At 35.7% G+C, this 22,752-nt stretch overlaps 1 protein-coding gene across 4 annotated transcripts in view; it reads right to left on the reverse strand.

The window, feature by feature from the left end:
• The window catches only part of ADAM28 (ADAM metallopeptidase domain 28), a 94,559-nt gene that overhangs the window by 12,624 nt on the left and 59,183 nt on the right, over nucleotides 1-22,752 (reverse strand). For all 4 annotated transcript variants that reach the window (XM_074195293.1, XM_074195297.1, XM_074195291.1 and 1 more), the window contains 6 exons: nucleotides 19,760-19,849; nucleotides 16,942-17,137; nucleotides 13,707-13,809; nucleotides 11,839-11,998; nucleotides 10,383-10,463; nucleotides 7,960-8,038 (listed from right to left, as the gene is read on the reverse strand). In XM_074195293.1, the coding sequence (XP_074051394.1) occupies nucleotides 7,960-8,038; nucleotides 10,383-10,463; nucleotides 11,839-11,998; nucleotides 13,707-13,809; nucleotides 16,942-17,137; nucleotides 19,760-19,849 (709 nt within the window). The remainder of the gene's footprint in view (nucleotides 1-7,959; nucleotides 8,039-10,382; nucleotides 10,464-11,838; nucleotides 11,999-13,706; nucleotides 13,810-16,941; nucleotides 17,138-19,759; nucleotides 19,850-22,752) is intronic.

Genomic DNA, 22,752 nt, shown 5'->3' on the forward strand with positions numbered 1-22,752 from the left:
TCTCTCCTGAACTCCCTCTCATTATAGTTTGTAAATTTTTAAATGAAAACATTTTCAAATTAGTCATATTGTGAAAGAAGTCATAGATTCCCCCTCAAAAAGAAAGAAATGTCAAGGAAAAGAGAGTAAGATTAAAATATGCTTCAACCTGTGTTCTGAAAACTATGCTCTTTTGCTGGGAATTGATCGTATTTTTCATTATAAATCTGTCCAGAGCTGTCTTGGGTCATTGTGTTGCTGAGAAAAGCTATGGCAATCACAGTACATCATCGTCATCATCATCAATATTGCCGTTATTGCAAACACAGTATATTTCACATAAGTTCATGTAAAAATGAAATACAAATGATAATTGCAGAAGGGATCTAGAAAACATTGCTTTGGAGAAAGCAACTGGAGATTCAACGAGTACACTATTTTTCACTGAGCCTATAGAAAATAAGGGATACCAAAGAGAAAAAGCTTGTTGTATAAGAGCAGAGGCAGCAGGAAAGTGCTAGAGTTGGAGTTAGCAAGACTCTTCTTCCTCAGGTCAAATCTGCTCTCAGACACTTTTTATCTATGGGACACTTCGCCTGTGCCTCAACCTCCTCATCTGTAAAATGAATAGGAGAAGGAAATGACAAAACACTCCTTATCTTTGACAAGGAAATCCTAAATGACTAAAAAGCAAAAGAAAACCAACAACTGCCTGAGGAGATGATCCCAAGAATGTGATTAGAACTTCTGAAACATCATTTGAAAAATCTGATAGTCTTGGCCAAGGATGGAGTATACCTAACAAAGGCCACTCAGAATATGTTTCTTTGTGTCTTACAAATATAATAACAAGGCCCCTTCCACAAGATACACAGAGTAGATAGTAAACAAGATGGAGCTGAAGATGTAGCCCACAAGGTGACAAAGATGAACTAAGATCTCTCCTCTTTTAACTGATCTCCCTATTTAAGCCTCAACTCAAATCCCACCTTCTGCAAGAAGCCTTTCCTGGTCTTCCAGCTTCAACTCTCAGATTACCATCTCCACTCAATAGATTTCTTAAATGTGCTTAGCTATCTACATGTTGTCTCTCTCATCATAATATAAGTTCCTCAGGAAGATGGTTTATTTATCTGCTTTCTTGGTATTCTAGCACCTTGCAGAGCAACTGGTACATAATAAATGCTTAGTAAATGTTTGTTGACTTAGCTTGCATTGGGTACCATGGATCCTCATTTATGTCTCAAATTATGAACCTATTTCTAAGTATTTATAAATAAATAAAAATTGATAAATATCCCAGAAACATCTCTTCTTAAACCATGTCTATTGAGGACACATCTACTTCCTAAGATTTTTGGTTTTAAATGAGTTGAACAAGAGGGTCCTATCCAAGAATGTGAGATTTACGTTACCTGTAATTTGAGAGACCAGGGACATGCTCATTGATAGGTCCCAAGGATAGTGGTGATGGCTAGTCAAAATGCTTTTTCCAGAAACTTTCTCATTTCTCTAGCCCTCCTCCCCAACTCATAAAGAACTTATAATCAGCCTCCATAGTTGATTTGCATAGACCTTTAGGCTTCTACCCTTGGAGAGGACAGCTTTCATTTTTAACTGAGGAAGTTATTCTGCCTGCAAAAAGCATAATTTAACACTAACACAAAAAATAAAAGCAAAGAACACTTTGATGTGGAAACTCTATTGCATTATGTTAACTTAGATCTGCATGTTCGAGAAACTAAAACTGTTGCTTAAAGGCCAATTATTTTTAATGCTTAACTCAAGACCTTGGATATGCTGACCAAAATGTCAGTCAAATGCAAAGATTAATGCAAGGGTAATATGAAGTTTTCTTTTTTTCTGCTATACATCTCAACCATACAGTCACAGAAGCAAAGGAAGGAAAACTTTTGCATGGTTTGTAGAAATTTGTAGCATTTTAAACTAATTTGAGACTAAATGTGTAATTGAAAGGTACTATCTTAATTATCAATTTCCAGATTTGGGGTTTGAAGATTTTTTACAAATGGTAAAATATTTTAAGAAAAAGGAAAATGTGAGATTGACACCACAAATCTTGAGAATGGATGGACAGATCTGGAATTAGAAAGACTCATCTTACTGAGTTCAAATTTTGTCTGTGAACTTAAGTATATCATTTTGGGCAATTGACTTAATCTTATTTGACTCAGTTTGCTCATCTGTAAACTAAGTTGTAGAAAAATGAGATGGAGAAGGAAAAAGTAAAGTACTTCAGTATCCTTGCCAAAAAAATGCTCAAATGGGGTCATAAAGAGTTGGATATATATATATATATATATATATATATATATATATATATACACACACACACACACACACACACACACACACACACACACACACACACATATATATAAAACTAAACAACATCAACATCAAAAAACTGGAAACAGTGAGCTCTATAATCTGATGTGCTAGTAGTTAATGGAAAAATTGGAAAATGGAAAAATGTTTGATATCATTTGCTATTATAGCTCCATATTTCATTGTTTGTCCTGAAACTATATTATAATTTGGTCCCATTAATAGTGAGATATGTTATCCTATTGGAATAATTGTGATGTTTGACTTTCTATAGGTATATCAGACCTTAATGGAAAATACAATTGGCATTAGGTTTTAGGGTGATAAGATGCAAATTAGACTCTCTCTATATCTATCTAATATCTATATCTATCTCTATCTCTATCTCTATCTCTATCTCTATCTCTATCTCTATCTATCATCTGTATCTATATCATCTATATCTATATCATCTATATCTATATCATCTATATCTATATCATCTACAGCTATATCATCTACATCTATCTATATCTATATCTATATCTAATCTATATCTAATCTATATCTAATCTATATCTATATCTATATCTATATCTACATCTATATCTATATCTATATCTATATCTATCATCTATATCTATATCTATCTACATCTGCATCTATAGCTATCTCTATCTCTCTCCATCTCTATCTCTATCTCATCTATCCTTCTATTATCATCATCATCATCTCTGTATCTATACATACATGTCTGCAAAATATTTTGCATATTTTAAAAATCTAAGTTAATATTTATGCTATTGCTAAGTTTCTAATTTTTATAAAAACTATTTTTGGAAAACTCTAAATACAAGAAATGTTTTAATTTGAAAAGTGATGCCCGGAGGGGGTAATTATTTGGGAAATTAACTTTCTTCAAACCATTTTAAAGATATAATCCAGAATTAAAATCTCTCAGTGCTAAAGTAATGATGTCTATTTTATTAAAAAGTGAGTTTTATTTGATAGGTTATTTGTCCATTACTTATGAAAACTATGATACTATATATTTAAAGTATAACTTTGGGTCAATTGAATTTTGACAGATCCCAGACTTAAATATTTGATTTTGATTTAGGAATTAACATGCAATCCTTTCAGATATGACTTTTTTCCTGCCAGATTTACAGTAGCCAGGGTTTTTCAGGGTTTTGAATCATCTATCATATATTTACTATATATGTGCAATCATAGAATAGAATTTTTTTTTGGAAATTTTTAATGATTGACTTTATCTCCAGGATGGATTTAAAATGAAAGGATGATAAGGTTTTTATGGGTTTTTAAAAAAGTTTTGGTTTTGTGCAAGGCAGTGAGGTTAAGTGACTTGCCCAAGGTCACACAGCTAGGCGATTGTGTGTCTGAGATCAGATTTTAACTGAGATCCTCCTGACTCCAGGACTGGTGCTCTACCCACTGAGCCACCTAGCTGCCCCTTATAGTTTTATTGTTAACTGTTTTTCTAATAACACTAAGAGAAAAAATAATAACTGCCTCTTAGTTGTGATTAGTGATTGAAGCAAACTCTCTTGGAACTCATACACTGTTTCCAATTTTGATTTCTGATATAACTACGTGAATTGTCATTAAACCAATAATCTACCATTTAACATAAATACAATATGGTCATCAAAGTAGTTCAAAACCTGCTACAGGTGGAAATCTGTGCCGGGAAAGATTGAAAGGACAACTTTGGAAATGTGATGCTAAGATCTGCTTGGTTTTCCTTTTGTGTTATTTCCTTTCTGCACAGGGAAATTTCCCCCAAATGCCTAGATAAACGGAAGACACGAAAGACTACTTAACCCAATTTTAGATAAAGAATTTTTAAAATCGAGGGCAAGATGAATTTATAATTGAATACTGGCACACAAATTCTACATAATTCCCTCTGTGATACAAATATGATCTTGATACCTAATCCAGAAGAAAAAAAAAAGAGAAAGAAAACTGCAGACCAATTTGACTAATGAATAAAGGTGAATTTTTTTTAAAATAAAATACAAGCAAGGAGATTACAGTTATATTATCATGTTTATGTCAGCTAGGATCAAAGCAAGGTTAATGCAGGACTGGTTCAATATTGAAAAACCTAAACATAATTGACTATATCAATAACAAAAACAAAATAGATGCAGAGAAAGCTATTGACAAAATACTGTTAAAACAGTTTCTAGTGTTTTTAAACATTAAATTTCCCCCCCCCATGCTTAATTGGCACAGAAATAAATGTAACCTTTCATCAAATGATAGATCGTATCTATTTAGAACCCAAAGAAAGCATCATCTATAATACAGATAGACTAGATGTCTTCTCAAATCATCAGGGTGAAGCCAAAATGTCAATTATTCTCCCTTTTTAGTCAATATTCTACAAAATCATGATAAGTATGGCAATAAAACAAGATGAAGAAATTGAAGGACTAGGCACAAAGAAAGCATAATGACCACCCTTTTCAGGCAATATGATAGTATACTTGAGAACCTTAGAGAAATTGCTAAATTTACTTGAGCAAAGTTGCAGGATATTAAAAAAATCCCCACGTAGCTTCAGTATTTCTATAACAGCAACAATAAAAACCCAACAGTAAGAGATTAAAAGAGAAATGCCACTCAATTACAGGCAATTTCAAATACTAGCCTAGATAAACCGAGACCATATGAACAAAATTTCAATACACTTTTCACACACAAAAAAGTCAGATATGAATAACGGGAAAAATGTTAAAAGTGCTCAAGCAGGCTAAGCAACATGATAGAAACGACAATGCTATCTAATTTCATTTACTTAATTAGTGCCAGAACAACCAAACTACCAAGGAATTATTTTAATATAGAACTAGAAAAAATAATAATAAACTTTATCTGATAGAACAAAATATCAAGAATACTAAGGGAAGCAATGAAATAAAAGGAAAAGGAAGGAGGCCTGTTCCAGATTTCAAACAATATTGCAAAGCATCATGCATCAAAACAATCCAGTATTAGCTTAGAAATAGAGAGGTTCATCAGTGGAGTAGAACAGGTTCACACTATACCATAGCAAATACGTGCATGATAAACCCAAATATTTAAACTTTAGTAGCAAGAACTCACTGTTTAACAAAAACTTCTGGAAAAACTGGAAAATATTTTGGCAGAAACAAGGGATAGAATAGCATCTCACACTATGTAACAGGAGAAGGTAAAAATGGGCAATTGATTAATATTTAAATATGTAATATATAAATATATAAGTAATATAAACACAATATGTAAATATATAAATATAATATTATAAAACATATAAATATATAAATAATATATATGTTAAGATTAAAAAGGAAAATATTTATGGACAAACAAGAGATAGAGAAGATCATGGAAAGTAAAATGATTGATATTAATTTCATGAAATTTTAAAAATGCATAAACAAAATCAAATCAGGTAAAATTTGAAGGAAAGCAGGAAGCCAGGGGAGAGGGAAAATTTAAACAAAGTTTCTCTGATAAAGGCTGCATTTCTTCCATATATATATATATATATATATATATATATATATATATATATATATATATATATATAACTTAGTCAAATTTATAAAAAAATAAGAGCCATTTCCCCCATTTATGATCAAAGAATATAAACAAGAATTATGCAAAAGCAGAATTCAAAACTGTCAATAATTATATGAAAATATGCACTAAATTGATTAGAGAAATGCACATTTGAAAGAGGTGTGAATTTGTCCAACTATTCTGAAAAACAATTTGGAACTACATCAATAGACTATCAAATTGTGTTTACCATTTTACCTAGAAATACCACTACTAGGTCTATATCCCAAAAGGATAAAAGAAAAAGAGAAAGGAGCTACATATACATAATATACATATACATATATATATTTTTATGTGTGTGCATATCCTTACACATAGATACACATAGAAACATGTTTATCTCCATGTGTACATGTATATCTATGTGGATATATTCATATATGCATAAATAAACACATACATGTATAAATATATACAAAACTATAGCAGGTTTTTTGTGATGGTAGAAAATTGGAAATAAAGGTGGATATCTACCAATCAGAAAAAAGCTGACCAAGGTCTGCTATATGGTTATGATGGAACACTCTTGTCCTATAAGAACATTCTGCTCATCAACAAACCTCAAAAGATTTATAGGAAGTGATTCACACCGAAGTGAGCAATGCCAGGAGAACACTGCTCACAGTAAAAACAATACTGTAATTATGATCAACTGTGAAAGTTTTAATTACTTTGAGCAAGACAGTGACGTACAATTATGCCAAAAGAGTTAATGATGAAAAATGCTATTCACTACCCAAGAGAGAATTGATTAACTGTGACTGAAAGTTGAAGCAGGCTATTTTAATTTTTCTTTCTTTTCTTGCTTTATTTCAGTAATATGGAAACTATGGAAAAATATTTTCGTGACTTCACAAATATAATGGTTATCATATTACCTGCCTTCTCAGTGGGTGAGGGAGAAATTGGAGTGATATTTTTTTTAAATAATAAATAAAGAAAAGAAAATTTTTCTAGGTATCATACCTCTTCACAGGATAGCTAAGACCTGAGATGAAATGTTGACTAAATATATTTTGTTAACCAGAATTTGAATATCATTAGAAACTATTTACTAGGTTTGTTTCCTCAGGAGATATATCAGATTATGACTGATTAAGTTTTTTACAACTTTTATGACATTAAATGAAACTCAATTTGCCTCTTTAAAAAAAAAAAACTTTTGTGATAGTTTTGGCCATAAGTGTTCTTTTAATGTTTGAGAAATCTCTCTGAATTGTGTAGCAAATTTCTTCATACAAATCTAAGTCTCTGATCCATAGACATTGATGCTTTCCTAATTTCATCCTTCTGATTATGAGATGCCACCAATTTCATCCCTCTCACATCTGGAAGGAAAGCCATAGGACTCTTTATGAGATAAACACTGAAAAAGATATCTCCACTCCTCAGTTATTTTAATAATAACCTTGCTGTATACTGCTATAATTGTGTTTCTGATAGGATAGGAAAGTAAGACTTAAAGACCCAAAGGGGGAAATTGTGGGAAAACTTCATTGCATTGTTTGAACCTAGGCTTGCTTGACTGAGAACCACAACTGTTGCTTAGAAACCAGATGTGTTAAATATTTAACTCAGGACTTAGGTTACGCTAACCAGAAATCTGGTCAGATTTGAAGACTAATGCTAGTAATTTGAGGAGTTTTCTCCTACGAATATCTCTTCCTCTGGTCAACCAGCAACTGTTTCCTTGTTTCTTTGAATTCTATATGATGTGTAACTTATGCTTACTCAAGTGGAGTTGTGCACCCTTTTTTGACTTCTTACAGACTCAATAAATTAAAAAAAAATATTTCACTTGTAAGTTTTGTTCTCTGCCACATCAATAATGTTTCAGAAGCTTACTGCCATTCACATGGAAAAGTCAACTAATAAAGTTCTTTCTTGGTTAGTGTGTCTTATAGACATAAATTCAGAAACATCCAGGCATATACTATTTGGAAGGAGATACAGAATGGATATGGATAATTACAGGTTAACAACTATAGCAATAAAGTCAAAAATACCCACAGAAAACCATGGTGGAATTGTCACAATTGGGCGGTAACCATCCTTCTTCACATTGGCACTGAAGCTCATGGTCACATACCTGGAACAGACAAACGGTTTATTAATATCTAGCATGGTTTCTGTCACATCAGAAGTTTTAACAAGGATCAAAAACAATTGCTGTCCAAATAGGTGTTCCATTATTCTCCCTGACCCACATCACTACTGGCTTCTGAGAGATACTTTCCAATCAACATTAGCTCATGGGATCACAGATTTAAATAGGGGAAAACCTTGAGAGGTCATTTAGTCCAATTCCTTCATTTTACAGATGGAGAAAATGAATTGCAAGTAGAACGTGACAGAATCAGGATTTGAACCTAGATCTTCAGGCTCCAAAATCCAGTGCTTTTTCTACTGTGCCATCTAAAGAAGAGGAGTCTGAACAGCCAGGTTAATTCTTGTTACCCAGCAAGTACCAAACTTTACTACACTCTCACTAAATTCACTTGTTTGTTTTCCTTCTGATTTTTCTGTGTCTAAGATACCACCATTCACCCAGTCTCCAATGTTCAAACCCCAAGGTGCTTCCTTTGACTCTTCTTCCCCCTAATCTGATCAATAACCTATTTTGGTGATTTCATCTTTCCAACATTCTTTGTGTCCATCCTCCCCTCCTTATACTTTCTACTGCTGTATCCTCCTAGAGGGTCTTCCTGTCGGCCTTCTCTACTGTCTCCAATCTAACCTTCACATCCTAACAGATTAATGCTGATGTTTTTCTCCTTAAATGTAAGAAATCTTCAATGGTTCCCTTTCCTCACTCCCACCAGGAGAACATAAGCTCCTGGAAGGCAAGAGTGATTTTCATTATATCTTTCTTTCCCCAGGGTCTAACAGAATTTATAGCATGTTGAAGATACCTAATGAATGCTGATTTAATTAAATTGGATCGAATTACCTCCTGGATAACATTCAAACCACTTGCAAGGCAATTAAAACCTAAGTTTATGAACTTATTAGTCCTATAGAATCATCTCCTTTCAGTCATAAAGAAGCTCGGAGATCATCTAGTCTAGGCTTCTCCATCACACGTGATCATTCAGGCTTTAATTGAAAAGCTGAAACAAAGGTGAGTTCACTTTCTCCTGATTCACCTTATGGCATTAATGGAATACTTTCATTATCAGAAGCTTTTCTGGCCTTGTTCCTATATTTGCTTCTTTGGAACTCTTCCTCACCCCCAACTGTTCCTAGTTCTGTGCTTTGAGACCAAACAGAAAAAAAAAAAAAAAGATTAACCCATCTTTCACATGACAACAGTTTAAATACTTAGACCAGGATCCTCTTCCTGTCTTCTCTTTTCAAGATGAACTACAACAGGCATCTTCAACCCATGTTGCCATATAGTCCTTTGCCATTCTGGTTATCTTTCTTTAGCGCTTTCTTACTTATCAATGTCCTTTCTAAAATGTGCTGCCAAATATCAAATCCATTATCCCAGATGTAGCATTATCAGAGTGGAGGACAATGGTCCTATTATCTCCTCATTCTTCATCACTGTAACCTTCTAAATACAGCCTCAGATTGCCCACCTTTCTTGCTTTCCATATCAGACCAAGGATTCATAGTGACCTTGTAATTCTTTAGAATCCCAAGATCTACTCCATACAAAAGAAAAACTGCATTGTACTTTTCTGTACCTAGATATCTATTAATTTCAATTGTGTGTGACCCTATTAAACTCCATCTTCTGGAAAATATCCTGCCTCTCACAGACTAGCTCCATGACCCTTGAAACATCATGGAACCTACCTCATGGGGTTGTTGTAAGGATTGAATGTGAAAGTGTTTAAAACTCTAGGAAAATTTTAAAATTCTATAGAAATGTTAGCTATACTATTTTGAGAGTATTATTTTGGCCTTAATAGATAGGTAGAAATTCAGGAGGAAAGGAAGGAAGGACATTTCAGGCTAAAGGCTCAGGGTTAAGAAACCTCAGAATTAGCTGAATTTGGGAAGTCTACAGGGAGAAGGAGTAATGTGAATTTACATTTGGAAAAGACTATATCATGGGAAAATTACAATTGATTACAAAAGGAAGGTGAAATTTGCCGTTTTACTTGTTTTTTCTTTGTTAAATAAAGCAAGTGACTTTTGGGTTGGAAAAAACATCCTTCCTTCTTTTCATCACCTGATTTTCTAGCTATTATGAAGACCAAACTCGAACAGTAATCAACTCCTTAAGGACACTTTTCCACCCTTTTGTAAAATATAAGCTTACCAGGGGCTAGGAGCATGACATTTCTAGACTATCTATTTTCCCCTCTTTTTACACAATACTCTGAATACATCAAGCACTAAATAAATGTTTGTACAATATCACAGTTAATTTAAATTGCTTGAAATTCAGGGAGTTTTAGAAATCAATAATTTGATCTTACTGCATGTCCTTTGCACTTTGCTGAACAATTTGATGACTTGTAGGCATTCTCGATGTCTATGCAGTCTCCATTGATGCATACCTGGAGGGGCAGGAGGACACAAAAAAAAAGGAATAGCACACTGCTCTCCCCTGGCTTCAAATGTGTTCAACATCCTGGGAGAAAGTTTTGCTAAAAGAATGATAGCCTTCATTATAAGGGCAAATGACACACCTTTGAATCCGCCCTCCTCCTCAAGTTATCATATACACATGCTCATTTTTTTCATTTTTAAAATATGTTGGAACACCCCCCCAAAAAAAAAGAATGCAAATTTCCCAAGGACAGGATAATTTGCATATTCTTGTAGCCTCTTACACCATACCTTGGATATAGTAAGCATTTAAAACAGGGAGTTAATTCTCAGACCAGTCGTGGGAAGTAAGAGCTATTGTTATCCTATTTTACATTTAAGGAAACTGAGACAGAGATTAACTGGGTCACTTTCACAGCTTGTCATGCTCTGAAGTCTAATTCAAACTCAGGTCTTCCTGCCTCTGGACTCATTAAAGAGCATTCATTTGATGGACTTGGTTTATATCACACAGGAAAATAGATTAGTGCTAGTAGGGATTTAGGGTTCACAAAGGTCCAATTCCTTAATTATATCAGTAAGACAATGAATAAAAAGAGCATTTAAGTCACACTGTGAAGGTCATGTAGCTTTTAAACATTTCTAAGAGGGAAGAGGAATACTAAGTCCTCACTCCAAGTCCAGAATCTACCCATTAGGTCATGCTGGCTTTCTCCCAGAAAAGGAATAGGATTTGGATTCATAGATGGGCAAAAGTAAAAGGGATCTTAGCAATAACCCAGTCCATCGTTCAGATATTAAACCTAAAGGAACTGAAATCAAAACAAGAGAAGCGATGACCAAAGTTGTCAACAGAGTGAGTAGCTGGAGATATCAGCAGTCAAACACAGATAAGCGGAATTTCCTCTTTATCCAGTGCTTGGCTTCTCTTACCCTAGGGATTCAATACATCGGAAAACTAAGGGAGATATAGGAAGTCTTCCTAGTCTAAATTATGGAAAAGAAGAAGATATTAGACCTGAGAGTTAAGTGATATAGAAAACTCCAGAAAGAGGAAATACCCTCAAGTTATGCAAGTTATAAAATTATAGCATTATAGAGACTGGAGGTTAAATAATCTACTTAAGTCACATAGATAACATATGATAAAGGTCAGTCTTAAAGTCAGGTTGTCAGTTCCAAGGTTGGCTCTCCATTCATTATGTCAAAATGCCTCACCAAACTGCATTATTTAATGTGTGATCTCTGGCTCCATCAATTGAGTCACACATTTTGCATCCCCATATACATACATATATGGACAAGCCATCCTGTCCATGGATATAAACCCAATAACTAGGAATCAAAGATTCCTTGAAGCAAAGACCACAAATGTCAACGTACACTATTGTCTCCACATTTGGTTCCATTAGCCACCATGGAAACCTCTTGATTGTTGTCTTCTGGTGAGAATGTTTTGCAGGTCAAGAAAGACATGATCTTTCCCTTCCAAGGCAAAAAATCTGATCCTCCAGAACAGTATAATTTGCCACACATTGAACTCCTGCAGAGGGAAAACCAAGAATGTTTTTAAACAATAATGAGGTAAGGATGATGAAAAAGTCAAGGTGTCAGCCACGGTGTCTATGTTCCCTTAAAATGCCCCTTTGTGGCCAGCGAGATTAAAATGTATTTTAAAACTATTCAACAAAATAAATCAAATACAATAAAAAGTGTCCTGTTAATTTGTGGTTTTCTTTTTGGCGTTGTTTTCTTTGGGAGATAGTGGGGTTAAGTGGCTTGCCCAAGGCCACACAGCTAGACAATTATTAAGTGTCTGAGGCCAGATTTGAACTCAGGCACTCCTGACTCCAGGGCTCGTGCTCTATCTACTGCACCACCTAGCCACCCCTAATTTGTGGTTTTCTAAACAATATTCAGTTCTGATGTATTTGAACGTGGCAATATTAGTCTAAAGAACAACGATTACAGTCTAGTAATTAGGAAAATGAAAACTCTTTTTTTTGTCTTCATATTTGTCTCACATATAATAAGGATTTGATAAATTCCTATAGAATGAGTGAATGAACGGGTAGCAAGCATTAGATACAACCACTGCCCGCTTCCCAAGGGGCTTTGTGTACTATGGCTCTTCTCCCAGTGAGTCATGGGTGCTGTGTCCTTTTGCTATAGTACATGGAGAAGTTCTTGCCAGACTCTTTCTCTGAATGCCAATCTAATTCCTTACTTCCACCCACCCACCCCAACCTCCATAAATGTATGAAATTAGATCAATCATGGCTTTATAAATATTTATTGACTGATCTATTGTTTTTCATAATATTGGTGACATCCCCATTTCCTCCTGCCCAGACACTCCCTCTATCCAATCAGTTGCTACATCTTGAATTTTCTTTTGCCACAAACCCTCCAGAATAGAACCTTCTCTTTAATTACCCCCAAACATCCTAATTTTTAGACGCTCATCATCTTTCACTTGCACTATTATAATAGCTTTCTAATTTTCTTCCTCTCCCCATTCCAATCTGTCTTCTACTTGACTGAAAAGGGGATCTCCTAAAGAGCAGATCTCACCGTGCCAACCTTCTATGCAATTCTCTATTGTCTTCAGGATGAAATAGAAACTCCTTTCTTTGGCATTTTAAGCTATTCACAACCTGTCTCCTTCCTACCTTTCTGCTCTTATATTAACCCCCATCCATACACACTTTGGTTCAGTCATACTTTCATTGCTGCTTCTCTTCACATATGATAACTGTATCTTCTATCTTTGTCTTTGCACTGGCTCTGTTCCATTCCCGGACCATTCTCTTTTCTCACCTCTGTCTCTGTCTAGCTATCTTTAAGGTATGGTTCATTGTCATATTTTGTAAGAGACTTTACCAGGCCTATTGCCATTTTTATTTTATATATAAATCACTTGGAGGAAATAGCAACCTGCAGAGGTTAAATAACTTGGTTAAAGACACAGAGGTAAGTGTCATCAGAACAAGGATTGGAATCCAGTTCCCCTGGGTTGGAATAGGGGACATGAGAGACTAAGACTTCAAAGGATGGAAGCCATCAGGTATGGGGCAAACAAAAGTGATGTTGTCTAATCTTGTTCTCCATTTGCCTTCTCCCAATACCATTTGTATGATTGATCTCCACGTATGTTCCCTTCAAAGAAGGGCTGAACCAGAGTTAGCAGCTACTCATGCAAACTTGCCTTTGTTCTTGGAACCCACAGATGGAAAAAGCAAGGTCCTTACCCTACTTTACAGGGAATGTGTATGTCGTCCACCCTGCGGCAATAGCCATAAGTTGACCCAGCATTGTTGATGTCGAAGCAGGACTTTTCAGCAGCTTGAGCCCCTAGCATCACACGGAATTAGGAGATAAGTTTGGAGAAAAGATTGCATATGTACACACATGTTTATTGTACATATAGCCCCAAGTACTGGAAGCAAGGGGCTCTAGCCCTGATATCTTCCAGATGTAAATGCACCTTTGCATTATTCATGGAAATGATTCATCAGTCAAAATCATAAGCAAACCCTTATTCATTTTAAGAGGAATTGATGTCTGAACAATAGGATTAAATCACATTTCACGATTAAGAAAATGTACTGGGATTTTCTGGAATAACTAAACACACTTCCTGACCTGTGAAAGGATCTGATCTGAAGAAAGAACTAGACAAGATTCAGGAGGGCAATCCTTACGCCTATCCAGGGGATAGCAAGAGTGGATGGCAATTGACTCCCTCTCCCCATCTTTACTCTGATTGGAGGGAAAAAACACACACTATATGCACTGTTTATATATCATTTATATATCACATTAGAATGTGAGCTCCTGGAAAGAGATTTTTGTATTATTTTTTCCCTTTTAAAAGTATCCCTAGCACTGAGCATGGTGTCTGGAACAAATTAATAAATATGTTTATTCATTGTTGCCATCTTTTGAAAAGTCAAAAGATTTAAATTTCACATTACTGATGGTAGTAGTAGTGTCCCCAGAGTATATAGAGCAAAAGAAAGTAGTCTCAGAACTCTGCAAGGGCAATGACACTCAGAGTTAAGAAGACATTCTACTAGATGGGAATTTCGTTTTCATTTTATTTCATGAGGATTTTGGCAAAAGAGAAAATGATTTCCTTAAGTCAGGAGCAGTGAGTCCGTACTTTAACACATGTGGTCTTCAAATTTAATTTTGCTCTTCCTAGGAACAAGTGTATGCAGAGCAGGGAGTATGTTCAGATTGGAGGTAGGTTTTGGCATTTTTGTCCTTACTAAACCTTCTTAGTAAATGCCTTTTGTAAAAGCTAATTGATATCAACTGTTTGATAGCTATCAGGGAGCAAATTGGATGTGGGTTCATAAACAATTCTACTTAAACTGCAACTCCTCCCTGTGGGGCATAATAGTTTTTGGTTTTCTGGGGACCTAATCTACTTCTGAGGAAAAGAGTAGTCTTAGAAGGGAGCTGCATATAGAAAAATATATATGCATATATCCACAAATGTATGTATATTGTATATGCATGTATATATGCATGTTTATGTATGATACTTAAATGATCCCCACACTAAGTAGGAGCAAGGGAACCAGATTGGCGATTCCATTGATATGGGAAAACTTCAGGTATGGAAATGCCCTTTATAATTGCAGGTCAGCATCTCCTCTCTTTACAGATTTAGAGATTGAACCAAAGTACTAAGAGATTCCATGACTATATATCAGATGTGGGACATAAACCTTGATTTTCCTGACTTTGAAGTCAACTCTTTAGCTTTGATTTATGCTTTACTTAATGCAAATAATAATGTATATAACCTAAACAGAGATAAAGGCATTAGAAAATACTCCAGGAGACAGCTGTCAGCCCCTGGGGCAAACACATAGGATGTGTCAACATTTTGCCAAAATATAAATTTAAAATGACTCATCAAGATGTTTTTAGTAGAATGCTGAGTATTTATGAATTTAGAGTTTTCACTGTTTAACTGTGTAGAAATTACCATCGAAAGGTGGGATTGGCTTATTACCATGAGATCCCAAGAGAATAGTCTCAAAGAAATGGGGGGAGGGGCAGGTACCATGCTAAGGTAGAAAGATGGCTTGATTTGACTGCAGAAGGACTTGGACTCAACCAACCTGTGGAGAAGCCCCACCCTATGAGCTCGGCCTGGAAGCTGAATCTGCCTCAGTTTCAATTTCCTAGCTATAAAAAAGGTGTTGTTCTAGTTAACATCTATCCTGGTTTATAATCTATGATCTTATGATTTCTCTCTCATCACATTCAACCGAGATCAATGTATACCATGGAAACAATGGAAAGACTAAGAGAATGCTTTCTGTGGGGTGGGGGGAGAGAAGCAAGAATAGGGGGAAACTGTAAAACTCAAAATAAACAAAATCTTTCTTAAAAAATAAAAGAAATCTATGATCCTACAACCTGGAGAACATTTACAAAGATTAGAGTCATGAAAACAATAGTTGACCTACTGGTAAATTCAAAGTATTTGAAATGAATCAAGAAATTTAAGATATCTAAAAATGGTTGACATAGAATGAATCCTTTGGCTCTCACAGCAAAATTATGGAACAGATGCTACTATTATTTCCATTTCTCATGAAAAGAAAGTGAGAATGAGGGAGGTTAAGTGAGTTAGCCACAGGATTTGAATCTAAATTCTCTGTACTAGTCACTGTATCAAATGATTGCAAAGTTCTAGTCAATCAATTATCCCTTTAAAGTATTAAGAGATCAGAGCATCTCAAAATACTTTAGGTAAAATAGTAGTACAATAGATGCATGATAATCTACATGACAATGGACTAAGGGGCCATGGGTCACTAGGTGGCACTAGAAGTCTGGGCAAGAGGACCTGAATTCCAATATGGAAGTCCACAGTTCATTAAGTGACCCCAAATAAATCACTTAACTGCTCAGTGCCTCAGTTTCTTCAACCATAAAATGGGGATAATAATAATAGTGCCTACCTCCCAGTGCTGTTATGAGAATCAGATTAAATAGGGTGCTTAGCAGAGTGGTTGTTGCGTTGTTTCAGGTATATTTGACTTTTCCTGATGGTGCCCTGTCACTTAATAAATATTTGATCCTAATAAATCAATTAAAATATCCATAATAATAGAAATTTTAACCTTAAGTACCTTACATTTATACTATATCATCCTCTTAACAATGCCTTGAAGAACACACTTTAATTATCACCATCTTTTAAATGATGCAAAAGAGGCACAGAAATTGTAGGTGACTTACCTAAGGTCAAAGATCTAACTCATTAGTGTCTGAGATTGACTTTGAACTCACATTGTCTTGACATCAGTTCTAAAAAGTCTCTCCACCATCCAATAGGCTACCTCTCACTGTGCTCTGTATTACGGGTTAGGTACTGGATATATAAAGAGAACTTGAAAAGAATCCTTGTCTTCAATGGGTTTTCAAGGTTAAAAAAAAAAACATCACTTCTACGCTTACCTTCTCCCCAAAGATTAACACACTGATCCTGCAGTGTTGGGCACTGTCCCATCAAACAGTACCCTTGCCCATTTTTGCAGGGAAATCCATTGATGCGGAAACGGTCCTGGGGACAGCTCCCTGACTTGCCATCACACATTTCTGGCAAGTCACATTCATCTTTGACTGGCCTGCACAGGGCCCCAGCCCTTTTGATCTAGAAAGAAGAAACAAATCAAAATAAGAATAAGAGGACGTTGCCTCTGTTTCAGACCCCGAGTCCAGGGAAGGGTCAGCATGGGGAAACATCAAGAGTGCTAGGTTTGGGGATAGAACATCTGATTTCCATCCCTTCATTTTGTAGATCTAGGTCATGAAGTCAGGGTGAAGCTAGACTACCAAGGCTGACCTTGAGCATGACCAAAGTCATGACCTACCAAGGTGATTCACACTATTCATTTTACAGAAGTGAGGGAAGTCATGTGATATATCCAAGGCCCCCACAGTTGTAAGGGTCTATGGCAGGATTTGAACTCTGGTTTCTAGATACCAAGCCTGAGATTCTCAGCTCTTGTATTACCTTCTTTTTGATTTCATAGATGAGGTAAATTGAAGCCCAGATAGATGAGGTGACTTTCCTAGGATAATACAGGCTCAGGTAGTCTGAATTCAAAGTCAATTGTCTGTTTAGCATTCTCCCATGGCCTTTCCCAGAATAAGCATCTTCCTTCATTTTATGACTGCTTTAAGGACCTGTGATTTGATCTGCCAGGGTTAATCCCACACCAACACACTTTAACTGCCATGATAATTTATAAGTTGGTCTTCTATAATATCTGGAGTGGAAATATTCCTTCTCTCATGGCCAAAAGGAGAAGGAAGAAGAAGGGGGAAAGAGAAGAAGTAGAGAGGGAGAGAGAAGTAAGGAAAAAGATAGACATATAGATAGATGGATAAAGGTTAAGTGATGTCTATATACACAAAGATGGATCATATATATATATATATATATGTATATGGATGTGCAGATATATGAATATACACACAATATATCACCCACGTTCTAGTATCATGAGGATCACATGAGACATATATGTAAATGACTTTGTAAACCTTGATGTACTATGGAAATACTAATGAAAATTATTATGGATATTTGTGGATGGATTTAATAAGGAGAGAAGGAGCAAGTGTTTATTAAGTGACAACTATTTATCGGGCACAGCGCCGAATGTTTTTCAGTTATTGTCCCATTTGTTCCTCACAGTAATCCTAAGAGACAGATGCCGTTATCATTCACATTTTTTTAAAAATGAGGAAAATGAGTCTCTTATTATCTCATCTGATCTGAACTACAACCTTTCTAGATAGGTACTATTACGATCCCCATTTTACAGATGAGGAAACTGAGACAGACAGTGCTTAAGTGACATGCCCATAAGTGAATGAGGCTTGATTCAAACTCAGGTCTTCCTGATTCCAGGACCTGCATTCTATCATCCTCTTATTAAAAATAAATGATTTCTAAAAGTAGTAGAAATCAGGGGAAAAAGCAGATCTTTTTTTTAAGTTTTTCAAGGCAGTGGGGTAAAGTGGCTTGCCCATGACAACACGGCTAGGTAATTATTAAGTGTCTGAGGTTGGATTTGAACCCAGGTACTCCTGACTCCAAGGCCGTTGCTCTATTCACTGCACCTCCTAGCCTTCCCCCAGATCTTTCTGTTGTAATTTTCTTTATTGCTTGGATAGACAAGCCCAGCTGATGGCATTAGCCTAAGTCTTTATCTCTGAGAGGTAGGTGAGTATAATAACTTCTACAATTGACACCCAGTTGGTCATTGCTCTTCTTCAAAGATGAAGGATGACTAGCAACAGTTCTGTCTTCTCATTCTTTTTTCATTGTTGTACCCTGAGTTCCTTATTCTTCCCCTCCACGGAGGCCCTCCCTGTCTCCACCCTTCAGAGATATCTAAACAAGTTCCACAGTTTATAACTTCCTAGTCTTCAAGCTACAAGCCTTGTTCACATTTAGTTTTGATTACATGATGCATGCAAGAACTATTCTTCCTCAGCAAAGGTAAAGTTCCTTCCTTTTGAGTGGAATAGGGGAATCACTGGAAACTATTAATATTTATATAAATAATCACAATACAAGCTGCAAATACTTAGAATAAAATACATGAAAATATAATTAGCTTGTCTTTGGAGGAGATCACTGGTATTCCTTTTGGTGTGACCTTGTTTTTAGCTAGACAGTGCTTATATCTGAAAGGACACTAGTAAGATGTCTTGATTTTAAGTCATGATCCACCTGAGAATCTATTAAAACTATGAGTATGGTCTTGATCTGCCCCACCTCCCCCTCAGGCTCCCACTTTCCACTTTCTCAAAATACCTACAGTAACAGTCACCATTCCTGACACAAGCTCTTCATACCTTATTATGTGAAAAATTGGCATAATCACATAATAAATGTGATTCATTATAAAATGATGCATATGAATAACATACAATGGTTCTGTTTTTCATTTAATACAACTTGCATGATCTTTGTTTGGGACATCCATCATGGGAAATGGAGATGAGCAGAAGTTGCCCTGATCCTCCTTTCAGAGTCCCCTCTTCATGTCTTTGTTTTGGGGACAAATATTTATTTTATTCTGTGGACTAATTTGATACCATCTTAAGCCTCTGGCTTTTGATTTCAATGAATGAGTAAAGGAGTCTAGAATTTTGAAAACAGTTTTGCTATCTTTATCATATTATCACACTTATCTCATCACTAGCATTGTTGTCTTGGTTATTTTTCACTAATATGGAATAAGGATCCTCATCTTACCTTGCAGTTTTCACAGCATTCTCCCAAAGCACATTGAAAATTTGACTTGATTTTGCATGTTGTGGCATCACAGCAAACATTGGTACATTCCTACCAAAAAGTCAAATGAAAGCATTACCAATGTCGAGCTTTCTTTTTGTCCCCTCAACATACTTTATTAGTTCATTCATTTTCAGGTAAAGATAGTTGAGACCAGAAACTGTATATCTATTTAATTGATTTATATATACTTTATGTATATTCATATCATATTTTATTATATACTAATATTATAAATATATAATGTAGTGATATAATTGTTATAAATTTGACATGTAATATAATTTTATTATAAATATGTTTATTTATCTCTATTTGATATAGCTATTTATTCTTATTGGTATCCCTCTGCTATGCAACTTATCAATTATAGACCCTGGCATATAGAATAGGACTTAAATCTCTATCTCTATCTCTATCTCTATCTCTATCTCTATCTCTATCTCTATCTCTATCTCTATCTCTATCTCTATCTCTATCTCTATCTCTATCTCTATCTCTATATCTATAGATAGATAGATAGATATACATACAGAAACTCTCAGACAGTTCTCTCTCCACCAAAGCATATAGGCACTTTCTCAAAAGTTGATAGACCTAGAGACCTGCTTAGAGGTTAGGTAACTCAGCCACAGTCACACAACTACTATGGACAAGATTTGGATAGACTGGAATACAGATTTTCGGAGCTTAGGTCTTTCTGCTCTATTCCTTACTAACTCCAATATATTTCTTTGAGTTGAATTGAAATGAAATAAATTACTTCGATATTTCTAGTTCCAGGACTTAAATTGTATTTATATAAAGCCTATTGTCTTATCTCCATCTCCCTTGATACTCCCGCTCCCCCTCCCATCAAAATCACAGCGTTCTTGTCTTATTAATCATGGAGGCATTCAGAGACTTGTCCAAGAATCACCTAGCTCAATGAGTGTCTTAGGCTTTATTTCAGCTTAGTCTTCCTGACTTCAGGCTCCGACTCACTGCCTATATAATTGATTCTAATCAGAAATGGTGTCTAGGTCATTACCTCTGGAGACCCACAATCACAGTCTTCTCCAATTCTACTATCAGGTTCCCACAGATTGGGGTAGATATTATATCATCAGGTAAAGGGACATTCATCAGGCAGTTGGGTGACCCTGTGCTCATGAATTTATCGAAAGTGTTGCGACTGCAGGAGCTGAAGTCCTTGGGGATATAATAGCTGTTGGATAAGAAATTCGAGTAAGGATTATTTAGCCAATGGTATGCATTCAACCCCTCTTTTTTTACAAATAAGGAAAGTGAGGTCAGAGAGTCACAGTGACTTGACTAGAATCTCAAAGCCCATAAGATTTAGGATATCATCAAAACTGAAGGAGACATTGAGGTCAACCTCTTCATTTTAGTGGTCAGGAAACCATTTTCCAAAGGGGAAAATGATTTCCCTAGATTAACACAGTAAGTCAAGAGGAGCTATAATTGGAATTCAGTTACTTCACTAGTAAAGATCATCAGAAACAGCCTCCACTCCCCACACTTCGTGTCCCAGAGAACATTAGTGCTTGAACCAGAAAATGGTTTGAAAAAATCAAAACTCTGATCAGATTGAGAAAAATGGAGCCAGCCATTGGTATCTGCCTTGTCCACTCCCACGTGAGTAATAAATGAACTTTTAGATGGGGCTTTTGCTCCAAGAAGGTCTCACCTGAGCGCCCGATCCATCACACATATTGAAGAAGGGCACTTGCACACGTAGGTATCGTGGTACATTCCAAAATTATGACCCATTTCATGGGCCATTGTTCCTGCAACCCTGAGGAGGTCGAAACTGTGGTCCTGAGGGGAAAACATCATAGCAAAGCAAAAATTAGGAAGACAAGTCAAGTCTCTAGATACCTTGAAGAGGTTGTCTGAAGGACTAAGAGTAAGAATCGAATAACTAAATTCTCATTGTATTTCTGAAATCTTGGTCAAAGTCCTGGGGAGCAACCTGTAACGTCCCGAAGCATTCCCGTACCCCAGTGCTTGGCGTGGTGCCAACTCTATAGTGAGCCTTCAATAACTTGCGTACCACAAAATACTATCAAGTGCTGGTTATTAATGTTATGTTGATTGATGAATCTTGATTCATGAGTATCTCATTAGGTGGCAGTATGAGTTTATGGAGATAGAAAACTTGGGTTTAAATGGCAATCTGCATTGGGCAAGTTTAGGGGAACCCCCCCCAGATGCTCACAAGGGCTATTTGTGTCCAATCTCTAGTAGAGCATTCCAAGCTTGTATCAGTCTGAGGAGCTACAGTAAGACTCATTCTAATTTGGCTCCAATATATTGATATCATTTTGGTCTTCTTCGATAATGAAGGTCGACAACCAAGTCTGGGAATTCACATCTATAAAGTGAAGAAACTGAACCAAAGGATCTCTTCAATTACATTACTCTTTGACTTTGTTGAAAGTAAGTAAGGGTAGGAAATGTGGTATAATCCTTTCCTTTCCTATTCCTCAGAACATCTATCAGGAGAATTTTTGTTTTATTGTTGTTTGGGGGGAAGAAACCCATTTCAGAAGGCCAACTGCTTTTACCTGTGTTTGACTAATTTGTGTTCCAACTGTAATGCTCTCATTCTTAACTCTCCCCAGAAATAGCTTAACTGAGGTAGGATAACAGGGAGTTTTTGAGCCAGGATGCTGAGACTTAAAGGGTGCTTCATTTTAGCCCCCACATTCTTTTGAACACATAAACAATAGTGTATCAGCTTACTTTGCCTCCCCCCCAATGGAATTGTCTTCATTCCTTTTTGTCATTATTATTATTTTCATATAATAAATGATAAAGTTGAAACGAGGACACTATTTGTGCTATTGGCCCTGGACATGTCTGCTGCTATTTCTCTGAGTAACAAGGTTATTAATTATATTGATCTGTTTCTACCTCTCTATGCTCCCAAATGATTAGGGTATAATCTT

Source organism: Macrotis lagotis, chromosome 1, assembly GCF_037893015.1.
Source record: "Macrotis lagotis isolate mMagLag1 chromosome 1, bilby.v1.9.chrom.fasta, whole genome shotgun sequence".
Taxonomy (NCBI): domain Eukaryota; kingdom Metazoa; phylum Chordata; class Mammalia; order Peramelemorphia; family Peramelidae; genus Macrotis; species Macrotis lagotis.